At 37.6% G+C, this 13,952-nt stretch overlaps 2 protein-coding genes, 1 long non-coding RNA gene and 1 pseudogene across 3 annotated transcripts; 3 read left to right on the top strand and 1 right to left on the bottom strand.

The window, feature by feature from the left end:
- Positions 1 to 122: 122 nt before the first annotated feature.
- LOC111801153 (protein CYTOSOLIC ABA RECEPTOR KINASE 4) lies at positions 123 to 3,679 on the top strand. Its single transcript, XM_023685146.2, has 8 exons — positions 123 to 358; positions 526 to 646; positions 883 to 1,139; positions 1,231 to 1,357; positions 1,433 to 1,706; positions 2,354 to 2,486; positions 2,567 to 2,653; positions 2,846 to 3,679. Exons 2-8 carry the CDS (start codon positions 559 to 561, stop codon positions 2,978 to 2,980), a joined length of 1,101 nt encoding a protein of 366 aa, XP_023540914.1. The 5' UTR covers positions 123 to 358; positions 526 to 558; the 3' UTR covers positions 2,981 to 3,679.
- LOC111801154 (DNA-directed RNA polymerase subunit beta) lies at positions 2,607 to 5,302 on the bottom strand. Its single transcript, XM_023685147.2, has 3 exons — positions 5,159 to 5,302; positions 3,864 to 4,631; positions 2,607 to 3,607 (listed from the first exon to the last, which is right to left on the bottom strand). Exons 2-3 carry the CDS (start codon positions 4,483 to 4,485, stop codon positions 3,408 to 3,410), a joined length of 822 nt encoding a protein of 273 aa, XP_023540915.2. The 5' UTR covers positions 4,486 to 4,631; positions 5,159 to 5,302; the 3' UTR covers positions 2,607 to 3,407.
- Positions 5,303 to 5,872: 570 nt separating this feature from the next.
- Positions 5,873 to 6,894, top strand: LOC147791559 (uncharacterized; annotated as a pseudogene).
- A 1,794-nt stretch (positions 6,895 to 8,688) lies between these two features.
- Positions 8,689 to 12,845, top strand: LOC111800469 (uncharacterized). The gene is made up of 4 exons (XR_015422260.1): positions 8,689 to 9,036; positions 9,360 to 9,454; positions 11,568 to 12,427; positions 12,547 to 12,845. It is a non-coding gene; the product is annotated as an uncharacterized LOC111800469 (long non-coding RNA).
- The last annotated feature ends 1,107 nt before the right edge of the window (positions 12,846 to 13,952 follow it).

Raw genomic sequence — 13,952 nt, 5'->3', positions numbered from 1 at the left:
ATAAACGAAACGATTTTATATACAGTGATATACGTCTTAACCAATTGAATTATAATTAAATATATTTTATAGTTTTAAGAGTGCATATAAATTAGAAATAAAAAGGAGAGGGCGTAGAGGAGAGATTGAAGGTGCGACGTGGGACGCACGTCTGAGGGGTTTGGTTTAAGCGGTTAGGCAAATCCCAACCGAGTTTCCCGCTAAATACAGCAACATGTACCTTCCTCCAATCGCCATTTCAGGAACCCATTGCAGGGAGTCTCCTCCTCCTCCCCCTCCTCCCACTCCCCTCCTCTGTCTTTCCTCGCTTTCAATCTCTTTGTTCTGTGCCTCGCTTACATTTTCATTCACATTCCAGGTCAATTTCCCCTTCTTCTTCTTCTTCTTCTTCTTCTTCTTCTTTCATTGCAATTATTGTTATCATTTTTCCTGTTTGTTCCTCCATCATCTCGATCCTTATTAAATGAGTCGACGAAAGAATTGATTGATTCTTGATGCATTTGGTGGATTTTCCTTTGTTCTTAGGTTTTTGAGGCTACTACGAATTGACGGGAAGCGATGTTCTGCTGCGGAGGTGTGGAGGAGGAAAATTATGGCGCGCCTTCGAGTCAATATTCAGCCCCACCGAGGGGAAATACGTATGGTGGTAAATGCTCTTTTTCTCATGTTCTTCTAAATTCTTTGGTTATTGCCTTCAATCTGTTTGTTGAAATGCCTGTTCGTTTGGAGGATGGGATTCTGCTGGATTTTGTTGTTTGTTAGCCATTGTTCTTAGACATATTGGTTGCTGTTGTTGTTTTCTATAATTCAAATGCTGGATTTGCGTTGTTGTGGCTATGGATGATGTGATGTGGGGATCATGAAAGTTGATTTGTATTGTAGGCAGTGAGAGAGGAGAGCCCAGGAGCTCCAATGTTGTCAGAGGTGGACCTCCTCAGCAAATATTGCCTATTGAAACGCCAGTCATTACACTGGATGAACTAAACAGGTTAACAAGTAATTTTGGTGCGAAATCTTTCATTGGAGAAGGTTCTTACGGTCGGGTTTATTATGCGACGTTAAAGTGCGGTCAGGCTGCTGCAATAAAGAAACTGGATACCAGTTCTTCACCGGAGCCCGACAACGATTTTGCAGCTCAGGTTCGATCTTGAAACAGTATGAATGTTGAAGGTAATATATCAGTATCCTCATCTAATGCATTTGTGTTCATGTGTTGTCATGGTTTTGCAGCTATCAGTTGTTTCTAGGCTCAAGCAAGAGAACTTTTTGGAGTTAATTGGGTATTGTTTGGAGGCTAATAATCGAATCTTGATATATCCGTTTGCAAAAATGGGTTCTTTGCACGATATATTACATGGTATGTTGAGCTAAATCATAGAGTTACCTCTTTTTGTTGACGATTTTGGTTTGTTCTGATCATTTTCTAGTACAGGAAGAAAAGGAGTACAAGGGGCTGAGCCTGGTCCAGTGCTTACTTGGAGCCAGAGAGTTAAAGTTGCCTTTGGTGCAGCCAAAGGCCTTGAGTATCTACATGAAAAGGTTCAGCCTTCCATAGTTCATCGTGATATCCGGTCGAGTAATGTTCTTCTCTTCGACGACTTCCTCGCGAAGATTGCTGATTTCAACTTGACAAATCAATCATCGGATACAGCAGCACGACTTCATTCAACTAGAGTCTTAGGAACATTCGGTTACCATGCTCCAGAGTAAGCTCTTTGTGTGTTTACTTCTATATGTCTTGCTCTTGGAAATGAATTTTACAACTAAAGTAGCAACATACCGTAGGTTTAATTCCATTTTGGTCTCTAAACGTTTAATTACGTCTCATTTTGATTCTTGACCTTTCAAAAAGTAATTATTTTGGTCCATGCTATCCAATACTTACCTCACATAACTTTTGTGTTTAGTACAGGTCTATGTCAACACATTAGGTAACTTCTGTGTCATGTACAAGTCTATTAGGCAACTTTTATGTCTAGTACAGGTCTATGTCAACATTTAATGCACATATATATAAGCAACATAATCTATATGTCAAACGGTAACTATTTAAGCTCATCCTAGCAAATATTATCATCTTTAGGCTTTCTCTGTGGAGAGAGTCTAACCCTACTCTGACTAGTGCAATCACATTGTCTGGAACCTGACTTTGATACTATTGGTAGCAACTTGTAAGGAAAAGCCAAAAAATGACAATATCTGACTGGACGAAAATTCGTAAAGTTAAAGGACGAAAATTGAATTTTAACTTAAAAGCTTATCATTTCATATTCTCCCATATTGCGTTGCATTTGATTGAGTTGAAAGTAAGACTAAACTCTTTCAACTTCCTTTCTTTGGTTTCTCTTTTTAGGTATGCTATGACAGGACAGATTACTCAAAAGAGTGACGTTTATAGTTTTGGCGTAGTTCTTCTCGAACTTTTGACAGGACGAAAGCCAGTAGATCACACGATGCCCAAGGGACAACAGAGTCTTGTTACTTGGGTAAGTCTTCCCTTTCTCCTATTTCTTCCTACTGCCTGCAGTATACTCAGACTCAATTAGCCATTCATATTGTTCTGCAGGCAACACCAAGATTAAGTGAGGACAAGGTGAAACAGTGTGTAGATCCCAAGCTAAACAACGATTACCCACCAAAAGCGATAGCAAAGGTATCCTCTACTGTGTAATCACATCATATTCAAATCATAGAACATGTTTTTATAACTAAATCAACGATTACCCGCTAATCAACGATCCAATGCATATTAGTTTTCATCATTGTCGTAGATGTTTCAGATTGGATTGGATTGGATTGGATAGGATACTTATTCCACTATAATTTCCATGTGAATCCCTCTCAGTTGGCAGCAGTTGCAGCCTTGTGTGTTCAGTACGAGGCTGACTTCAGGCCAAACATGACAATTGTGGTTAAGGCTCTCCAGCCGCTTCTAAATTCTTCAAAACCACCAGGACCTGAAGCTCAACCTCGTCCATGAGATAATACACATTTTAGTTAACATACAGCCAGCACAGGCACAAGCACTAGCGCAAGCACAGTAATCTCCCCTGTAACTTGTAATCTTACTCCATTATTCTACAGTTGAAAGGAAATTGTCAAGATGCCCAAACCTTGCTCATCTAGTTATCATCATCATTTTTTCACCCAAACACATTGTTAGGAACTTTATCTGATTCAGGATTTCATAAAATAGCAAGAACTGTAACAATCTTGTTGGATGGAATTTAAGCAACCAACAAGGATCAGAGAATATCAAACTTGATCCTTTGCACTACCACCTGGAAATGATACTCAATGATCAATGACAAAAACATCAACATTTGGTTTATCCAAATTTGGTAAGATTTTGCAGCAGGACTTAGATATTGAACTGCTGGCCTCTGATGAAATATTCAGACTCATGATCAATCCTTGTTGAACTTCAAAACTGCAAGATAAAAGCCATCCTCATCTACAAATTCAGTCAGGCCAAAAGAGTGATCAGCAGCAACTTTCTGCAAAGTAGTCCTATCAGGTAAATCCGAAACTACGACATCTGAGAACTGTTGCTGTTCTTGCTGTAACACTTTCCTTCCACCGGGATGGCTAATAACTAGTCTTCCCCCTATTGAGCAAGAAGGAAATAGATTACCTTAGGGCTGTAATAGACTCTATAAAACAAGCAAGATTTCATTTCCATGTGGTTTTATTTTCTGAAGGAACTAACAGATTATGTCACAATATATATCTCAACATTGCCCCAAGGACTAATGATATATCTTGGAGGCAAGGAAAAAACCAATTGCTCAAATCCATAACTTATAATCTGGAGATCGAACAAAGATGGTAAGAAACTATGCAAAAAAAGAAAAAAAAATCACCTGGCAAACAACGTTGTGTGAGTGCGCCAAAGATTGCGTCGAGTTCAAAAGGCATTGCTGGCAGATAATAGAGAAATACAACGTCAAAAGGTCCCCATTTTTCTGGCACATATATAACTTCTCCTTGCCAGCACTTAACTTTGTCATATTTTTCTTTAATACAAGCTAATGGTAGAATCGCATCATGGACAACAAGTAAACTTCGGCAAGGAGCTGATTCATACAACCGATCAACAAATCCCTCTGAAGAAATGGCAACCATAACCTGAGAACTTTCTGCAATTTCTCCAGCAGAAATGATGCGCCTAATCTTTTCATCATGCTCTTCTATAGAACCAAAATCGTCTGAATCGAGAAACGAAAAGTCCTTCTCAACTAAATCTTCAAAATTGATCACTGATACCACACCCTCATTTGAAGGAGTTGAAGAACAGGTGATTGATCTACTAATATGTAAGGATGGACATAATTTGACAGGAAATAATGCCGAACGAGAAAATATCCTAGTACTGCAACGAAAGCCAAGTAGTGCACGCATATGTATAGGCTTCTTAAGAGGACATGGCAGGGGCTTGCAAGCAAGTGGTGGACCAAGAGAAGAATGTAAGAAAAGAGAATTCATGGAAGAAATATTGCCTCTCTTTTTGGCCTGCAAGGCAAACGGGAATCGTCTCTGGTTGTTCGTAATTGCAGTGAATTGCAATGATGCTACAATTTCTTCCTCCGTCAGTACTACTTCTATTGCAATTTGCTCCCCATTTTCCACACCTGTGAGAGCACAGTTAGCAATCTCCACCCAGAATAGGTCATTCTCAAAGCTTTAGAGGTATCACCTTTTAAACCAATCTCTTTGACAACATTAAAAGTGATAGGTTTTGCAACTTCTAAAATCTATTAAGCATTTTGGGGAGCAAGCAACACCTGAACATTTTGGACAACGTCCTCCACTTAAAGATAACTCAAAGCAAGTTCAAATTCACCATTAGTAAACATCAGGAAATTGTACTATTATGAAGATGCAAGAACAGACTTAACGCTACTTTACTCTCAGAAAAATGTCGAAAGCATTTCAAATTGCAAATTTCTTAGCCCTAGTTTTTAGGCTTAAAACTCCAGAAAATCTGAACTTCATAAACGTCAAAAGAAAAAACCATTAAGCTATCGATAAAAGCATTACATAAACACGAGAAAGAACACAACAAAAACTCCTTGATTGACCGAAACTCAAAGGCAATGCTACCGAAACATTTACAGAGCTTTGAAAAACAGCTAGATATAGAACGTGGCCGACGCACCTCAAGTTTCCGACGAGGAGCCAACGCACTGCAGAGCTTGGCCACCTTCTCCGGCTCCGATAATGCACTAAAACTGAGCTTTTGTTTCCAACTTAACAGATAAGAGGGTTGAATATTTTGGAAGCCCTCGTTCCGAGCTTCGGCCCAAAGATCCAAAACAAAAAGTCTTTATTTACATTTTTTCCCTAAACTTTTAATTTTATCAAATTAGACCCTAATATTTTTTTTTTTTTTTAAATATTCCTATTTTATTATTCTATTTGACAAATCGGCACAAACAAAACATTCTTTATAAAAAGTGTGTGCAGTAGTTTTAAAACTATAAGGTTGACAACAGAATGTAACAAGCCAAAGCGAACAATATCTATTAGTGGTGAGCTTGAGCCATTACAAATGATGTTAGAGGCAAGATATGAGACAGTGAGCTTGGACTATTACAAATGGCGTTAGAGGCAAGATACGAGACAGTGAGCTTGAACCATTACAAATGGTGCTAGAGGCAACATTGAGCAGTGTGGCAGCTCATAATTGCTAGAGGCAAGACACTGAACGATAAGTTTGGATCATCACAAATGGTGCCATAGACAAGATACCGAACAGTGTACTAGCTCATAATTGATTGATGGAAGTCGATAATTTTGTAGCCTATCTAAAATTTTATGTGTGGGAAAGAAGAAAAAATGTCAACTAGATTTGAACATGAATCTCAGCCGTATATATATAAATATTTGCAAGAGAATCGAAGTTGATAATTTTGTTTGAAATCACGTAATTTAGATTCAAACACAATTTCCCCTTCAGATCCAATCCAACTCTCCACAACAATTTTTTGATCTTTCCTCCCAATTCCGGCGATGGCCACGATCCCCCTTTTCTCCTCCTTCCGATACTCCGACAGCCTCACGGTGGTCGGAATCTCCGTTTGCACCGCCATCGTGTGCGAGGCCATCTCATGGCTTCTCATCTACCGCACGAACTCCTACAAAACCCTACGATCCTCCATCGACAAGGCTGCCAAAAAGCTCGAGACCATGAAGACCGACAGCTCCAAAATCACCGTCAAGAAGTCCAAAACCAAGAAGATCGATCGCGTCGAGACCAGTCTCAAGGAATCCAGCCGCGACCTCTCACTCTTCAAGTTCAAATCCGGCGCCGTCGTTGCCCTTGTTCTGTTCGTCGTCTTTGGATTGCTCAATTCGCTCTTCGAAGGCAAGGTTGTTGCCAAATTGCCGTTTAAGCCTTTTGGACTTGTGATGAAGATGAGCCACCGAGGGTTACAGGGCGATGATCCTACCGATTGCGCTATGGCGTTTCTGTACTTCCTCTGTTCGATTAGCATTAGGACCAATTTGCAGAAGTTCTTGGGATTCTCGCCGCCAAGGGGCGCCGGCGCCGGCTTGTTCCCGATGCCAGATCCTAAGACGAACTGATTTAGGTTAGGCTTGAATCAAATTTATGCTCCTTTCCCACCACTTTGATTATGAATTTTTCGCACTTGATTTGGGCTGATTAGGCTTTTATTAGGGTTCTATATGTTAATTTTGTAGTGAGTTCATCGGACTTAGTTTAGCTATGGCTTCTGAAAATTTGAGAGGGTGATTCTGGTTCTAATCTTCGCTTGAATTCTTGATTAGACTTGGAAATAATTCCATCCTTTCTGGGATCAGAACAAGTTTTTGTTCTTTGAAAACTTTGATTACATTCAATGATTCTATTGCCTTCTGTGAGTTCTGCTGGCTGTTGATCAATAAATTTTGAGCTAAGCTACCATTCTATATCCAATTCAAGCCTTGTTTGCTTAATTAGTATGCTGTGATCGTTACTTATCTGTTTGAGATTCCTAGCATACCAAACATTATGGCATTCCATGAACTTGAGGTTTCTTAATTTAGCTTGTAATTTCTCCTCCATTAGAGCACCCATAGAACCATGGATTCTTGCAGTATCTATCATTCTCATAAGAAGTGTGTAGAGTTTCAAAGCTTTAGTGGTCTATAATATGATGCTGACTATTGCAATCACTGTTTTGTAATCGAACTGGTGAGAACAGTGATACAATTGTTGGTTATGATTCTCTTACAGTTCTAAGTACAACTGGTTGGGGGTCAACCAAAATATGGTTTCTAGGTGAAATTTATAGACGTTATTGGTGCAGTTTGAGTAGTAACAGCGTGAGATCCCACATCGGTTGGAGAGGGGAACGAAGCATTCCTTATAAGGGTGTAGAAACCTCTCCCTAGTTAAGGGAAAGCCCAAAGAGGACAATATCTGCTAAGGAGGGCTTGGGTTGTTACAAATGGTATCAGAGCCAGACATTGGGTGGTGTGCCTGCGAGGACGCTGGCCTTTAAGGAGGGTGGATTATGAGATCCTACATCGGTTGGAGAGGGGAACAAAACATTCCTTATAAGGGTGTGAAAACCTCTCTCTAGTAGACACGTAAAATCTTGAGGGGAAGCCCGAAAGAGATATTTGCTAGGGTGAGCTTGGACTGTTACAAACCGTTTGAGTACAGTAGATATAGCTGAGGGTTGAGGGTCGAGTTTCAAATATGATTGATTTTATCACTAACATGGGTTATCCTAGAGATCGATAAGAGTCATATAAACAATAAAAGATTGAGGGAGAATAGTTTCAAGTCATGATAGTCGATTTAATATCCCGTATTAGTTAGTTTGACAATTGAATGTAATAAGGTCTAGTAGTTGTCACATGAGAATAGTAGAGGTGCGTGAAAGTTGATGCATACGAGTCACGTGAGAAAGGGTTCTTTTATGTACCATCTTATCGAAATCTATAATCTGTAAGTATCTTCTTTAGTTGAAACATTACACTACATTTTACTATTACATGTTAGAAAACTTCGTGGGTGTGAGTGAAATGATGAACATTGAAAGGAAAACATGCTAACTGTGTAATACTGTAATAATTTTCTATTTGCATCAACAGTTTTGTTAATGTTCTTATTGGCATTACTGCTAGTTTATATGATCGAGTTCAAATTCTCATTTGGAATTGTTTTCATATATGAAATATGGACTCGTGAATGAAGCTGATTGGTTGAGTTTAAAGGTCGTTCTTTTGTTGTATAAGAAATGTGGGGTAATGAGGATTTGAATCTCCGACCTAAAAGGAAGGAGTAAATGTCAATTGTCGCCGTGTGACGAACTCTTATTATACTTGTTGATATCTTATTATTATCTTTAGTTTCTAATTTTTTTTTAATCACTCCTAGGTAATTTTATACTGATACTCAGGGATGTCATGATTTATTGAGGTTTACTGATGTTCCACGTGAATAAAATAATATGTTCTGAGTTCAAGATCGAATGTCGACTTGGAAATAGTAATATGCACTTTATCCATCAACGTACTATAAATTTATTAAATTTATTTTGACGATCAATTTTATTGGGAAATATTTAGTGAATTAATGTTTGAAATTTAAACTTGTTTTTGATCCATCTAGATGGTATAAGCTTGTGAAAATATTTTGTTGATGTGAGACGATAATTTTTTTAATGTATTTATAACAAAGAAAAATATACGTTATTATTTAAATTTTTATATATTCAACGATGAATTATTGATCTTAAATGTTTGAACGTATTTTTTGAAATATAAAATTAATTTTAAAAGTTTTTTTTTTTCTTTTTTATTAATATAGCGAAATTAAGTTATTTAGCAAAATTAATATGAAGCAAGTAATATTAATTAATTTATAAAAAAATTGGGAGGCAAGCAACCCGATGGCGGTAGAATCGCAGGAAACCCAAAAGGAAATTTGATCGATCATCTCTGTTATCTCTGTTTGTCGATCATCTCACAGAATGGCGAGCTTGGTTGAAGTTTCTTTCTAATGGATGCTGCCCGATTAAGGTAAATCAGTCATGTTTTCCCCCATTTTTTGCTTTTGGCTCAATTTTTCCCATCAATTTCTTCTAAAATATACCCTACCAACTCAGAAATTGCATTAGGATCTATTAGGAAGAGTTGATACCACGCTGGTGGCTTCGTACATTCATGGAGCTTTAATTTAACAAGATTATTGCGTGTTAGTGTAATGGAAAGTTTGACGTTTATCATTTCAATTTTTGTGGCCCTTCGTACATTCGTACCATTTTTGTTCGTTTAAGCTTTAATTCATCACACAATCCTCTGGCCTTCATTGTAGCTAATAGCTTATCAAACACGTCGTGCAGGTCGACACTGTCTGGCCTTCATTGTTTACGGCAGCAGTTTTGATATTCTTCTCAAATTTAACTCCTGGCTTCAAACACATCTCAGATTACAGTAGGTACCATCACATTCTTTCTGAAATCAAATATTGTGCTTCTGCTTGATGTTGTTGGTAACTGGTCGTTGTATCGATCGAGCAGCTGATCAGATCCTCTGTTTAGGAAGATCTTAGCACTTTTAAGGATAGAAATGTCTGATATTGTTGTCATCATCTTAGATAGATTGCACTTTTAAGGAGACTATATACAGAGTCAGTAGCATTATTACTTCACTCTAGCAAAGATTTGGAATAACTCAAATGAGTGTTGATTAACTGAAATAATAGTGAATATTATTCCCATGTTAGAGAAGATAAGAACTCTGCAATTTTGATACGAGATTTGTTCATCTGTGATGATAAACTCGCTCAAGGAATCAAACTTTCTAAAATTGACCAATTTCAAGTGGGCGTAAGTGTGGACCAGTATGAATCAAATGACTCCAATAATTGTGAAGTGAACGTTACTGATGAGTAAAATTACCTGGATCTATTGATTCAAAATGGTCCATTCTATACGACATTACCAGTTTGTGTGTGTCATCTTTGTGTGGGTCAATTGTTGTTGAGTTGGCTGTTGGCTTGTCCTTAGGTGCATGATTACCCGAGGTCAGAGCACTTCGTCTATTGTCATAGAAACAGTTCCTAGGAAAGATTGTGGTTCACAGGTATCCAATCAATTAATCCCCGTAGTCGGAAAAGTTTAAACAGAAATGAAAGGGTAGGGTGAGGGATAAGGAGGAAGCCCTAAACATCATGACTTGTCGTCTAATCGCTTTCAAGAGCTTTAAGATGAAAGTTTCTTGGAAATTTATAGATTAATCAGCTCTTAGTTTTAAGTAGATAACACGTTATGTTCTCAACTAAAAAGTTAAAAGATATCAAATCTCGAGCCATACCCGAACTTATTTTTGCATAATGGAAATGGAAATAGAGAGTTTGGGAAATCTCCAAGGTCACACAATTGAAGAAGAATAACACTGAATTGACCAATCACTGTAATAGAAAATCCTTTTATCAATAAATGATTGGCTCACAAAATGTGAAGGAATCAAATTCAATTATTGTAGAACCCATAGAGCTTCAGATTGCTTTAATTTCTCAATAAATCTCATACCCATAATTGGCTGCGTCTCCAGCTGTGAATGCCTGCCCAATTCCCCTTTCAAGATTTTCTCATAAATTTTCCCCATCTTCTCTTAGTTTTAACCTTAAATTGATTAAGGATGGAGAAAGATATGCAGCTAATTATTGTTGTGGGGTTTGTATATTAATGAATTAGCTTAGACTTCTCCGATGGAAAACTGTTGTTGTAATAGCCCAAGCCCATTGCGAGTAGATATTGGCCGTTTTGTCCCGCTACATATCGTTGTCAGCCTCACGATTTTAAAACGTATCTGCTAGGGGGAGACTTCCACACCCTTATAAAGAATGTTTCGTTCCCCTCTCCAATCGACGTGGGATCTCACAGTTGTCCTACACCATGATCTAGCTAATAAGTGATGAAGCTAACTTGTTAGTTTTAGTCAAATATGACGACTAAAAAGTGGGGATATGCTACCATTTTAGGCTCGATGTGCTGCCATGTTCGGTACTCTTGTAAATCTACAGTGACCCAGATAAAATTACACGAACCCAAACCCAAACGACCCTGTTAAGATTTTGTAGAGTGATAAAGTTTTTACAACAAAAGAGAAGGGTTTTCTTAGGGTTATCTAACGAATAGGTCCTTCAAATCAGGACTCTATTCATTCAACTCTCGTTAAAATGTCCAAAATAGGCCATAAAGAGGTGGAAAACATAAGACCCCATTAATATTTCGTCTAGTTATAGAGCTTTCATTGCAATGGAATAATGAGAGCGAGGGAAAATGAAAGGGGTAACTATCCACTTGGCCGGCAATGAGTCCTACCCTTTTGAAGGCAAAACAAGCTAGGCTAGCCAGAGCTAGAGATATCTATTTCAAATTATAACCACAAAACCAGAAAAGCAAAAGCTTTGTAACTTTGAGTTGGGGCTTCAACATTAAAACCAGTTAAGACACTTGTACTTTGGTAGGTAGATAGATACTTATCTAAGTTTTTGACACATTTTTTCATTAGATAGTATGTGAGTTTCTGTTCATCTTTGGCAGATTTCCTTTGCATCACCTAAAGGGCCCTACAGCACACACTGATATCAAAAGCAAGAGCAAAAAAGGGTCTCTCAAGTACGTTTTTCCCCTTAAGCTGTGTTTGGAGGAATTGAGCATTGCTAAAAAGATCCATAGAGAGAGAGAGAAAGAAAGAACGACACAGTAATAAGTACTGCTGAGTTTTAGTTTATGACATAACTTTTAGAATGGTAGAAGGACAAAAGCCTTACAGATTCATCAAAGCCAAAGAAAAAAAAGCACAGTTTTTTAGTCTCTTTAGGGGTTTCTGAGTGAAGTACCACAGAAACTCAGGTAAAGTTGTAAGAAATGTCATAAGATCAGCTCATGTTTTCTCTGCCTAAGAATTGAAAGGAAAATAAATACCCATGAACCACGACCCTCCACAATGGTATGATATTGTCTACTTTGAGCATAAATTCTCGTGACTTTACTTTTTGGTTTTCCCAAAAAGCCTCATACCAATGGAAGTAGTATTCCTTACTTATAAACTCACGATCTTCTCCTTAACTAGCCAATATGAGACTCTTCTCCGAACGATCCTCGACGTATCTTAGATTCTTCTTCTTCTACAAAGGGTTAAAATTTACTGCACCATTAAAGAAGAGCTGTGAGAGAGAGAGAGAGTTTTGATTGTATGGCTAAGTAAAAGAAAGATGTGAAATTAAAGAGGGGGTTGGGAGTTCGCGTTATTCAAACAAAAAGATTCTCTTGTCTATGGAATTTCCATTGGTTTTCAATATGTAAATGAAAGTACAGTATATCATTTCGTACTCATTAGGTTGATATGATTGAGAAATATTTAGCTTAAACTCGTGGATTTACTACGGGAATGCTATAAGGTTAGATTAGATGCTTTCTGTTGCTTGAAATATCTTACAACGGGAATGCTTGATGAGCTAATTTCTTGTCGTGAAAATCGATACAATATGATAAACGGGTAAATTTTGATTTTTTTAAGGAGGAAAGATATTTGAAAAGAGGGATGTCAAGTCAACATTATGATCTAAAGATGTGGACCAAATATTGCAGGAAATGAAGTAAATGGAGGGAACATTATTGATGTGGAGGTTGTAAACTTAGCAACTACCAAATTCAGATACTATATTGGCTCTTAATTTCAGCTCCCACTTTAGTGTCAAAACATGAAGAACATGGGTTTCTGCTAATGATTCTCTGTTTCTCATTCAAACATGTTTGGATAAACAAATGTTCATCGTTTTTGTAATTCGAGTAAGGATTTTGGTTGTGTTATTTTCACGAGTTATTTGTGAATTGTTTGATCGATGATAATGCCTTGAAAAAAAAGTAGTTTTTCGTGTTGGTCCAATTTTTTTTTTTCAATTCAACTCAACCCAATCCGTGTATAACCTTAGCACCATGTAGGTGATCTCCTGAATGGTTGAGAGAACACGATTGCAAAGACAGGAGAGAGAGATGTTTCTAGCAAGAAAGGACAGCTACTTAGTAATGGAGACTAATCGAAAGATTTTTCTTGTCGGAAGAAGAGCCCTCCAAATATTTAGTCAACAAGCCGAATATCTTCACCCAACCTCAACTCGATGACTCTGAATAACCTAACCAACTCCATTCGATCATATCAAGGTTAAATAAAAGCACAGTCAATTTTACTCTTACCTAAAGTTCAAAGGTTACTAAGTTTTAACCTTGCTCGAGCGGCTAGAACGAAAGAGAATCAATGGGTAAGGATGAATTGATTTAAAAACTTGGTTGATAGAGAAATAATGGGTTTTAAGAGAGATGTCCCCACAGACAAATTGTTAATGCATGATATGAAGAGATGGTGATGGAAATGTGTCCTAAAAATAAATAAAAGAGGAAAGAAAGTTAATTGAGAAATATAGTAGGTCGGTCAGAAGACAGTGTAGGCTACAAAGGTGGTAAGAGGACCATGAAACATTTCCATTCTTCTGTCCCCATTGCCTTAAACCCTTCAAACCTGTTTTTGGAGAATTTAATGAACTTTGTACTAAACTTTTTGTATTCTAATCACTCACACACGTGACATGTTTTTGTTTTCTATTTTAAGTTAAATAAGCTATGAATTGATACTCTTTTAGATGTAGTAATTTTTGGAAATAATGCTATTGACGTGTTGGCCTAGGAAGTATTCCTCTTGCGTAGGAGACTAACTCAATTGAAACGCTACCCATAGTGTTGACTTTTCGAAAGACTAGTTTAGTTGTTGAGACGGTATTGAATTGAGTTGGTTGGATACCAACTTGTTTTAGAAATTGAAATTGTAATGAGTATCTAGTTCATATTCAATACTTGATGTCTCTGACACTATTTTATGACATGACTGCATTACAGAGGGGAGATTGTCCCAACAAAACAATATGGATT

The sequence above is a fragment of the Cucurbita pepo genome, chromosome 8 (genome assembly GCF_057944985.1).
Source record: "Cucurbita pepo subsp. pepo isolate OVF chromosome 8, ASM5794498v1, whole genome shotgun sequence".
Classification (NCBI taxonomy): Eukaryota; Viridiplantae; Streptophyta; class Magnoliopsida; order Cucurbitales; family Cucurbitaceae; genus Cucurbita; species Cucurbita pepo.
This window is presented reverse-complemented; position numbering and strand designations above follow the sequence as displayed.

Excerpts from the sequence above, each read along its gene's own strand:
- LOC111801153 (XM_023685146.2), top strand. The coding sequence starts at position 559 with ATGTTCTGCTGCGGAGGTGTGGAGGAGGAAAATTATGGCGCGCCTTCG. Across the intron at positions 1,140-1,230 it reads ACAACGATTTTGCAGCTCAG|CTATCAGTTGTTTCTAGGCT; the intron begins GTTCGATCTTGA and ends ATGGTTTTGCAG. Across the intron at positions 2,487-2,566 it reads AACAGAGTCTTGTTACTTGG|GCAACACCAAGATTAAGTGA; the intron begins GTAAGTCTTCCC and ends ATTGTTCTGCAG.
- LOC111801154 (XM_023685147.2), bottom strand. The coding sequence starts at position 4,485 with ATGAATTCTCTTTTCTTACATTCTTCTCTTGGTCCACCACTTGCTTGC. Across the intron at positions 3,608-3,863 it reads CACACAACGTTGTTTGCCAG|GGGGAAGACTAGTTATTAGC; the intron begins GTGATTTTTTTT and ends CTTGCTCAATAG.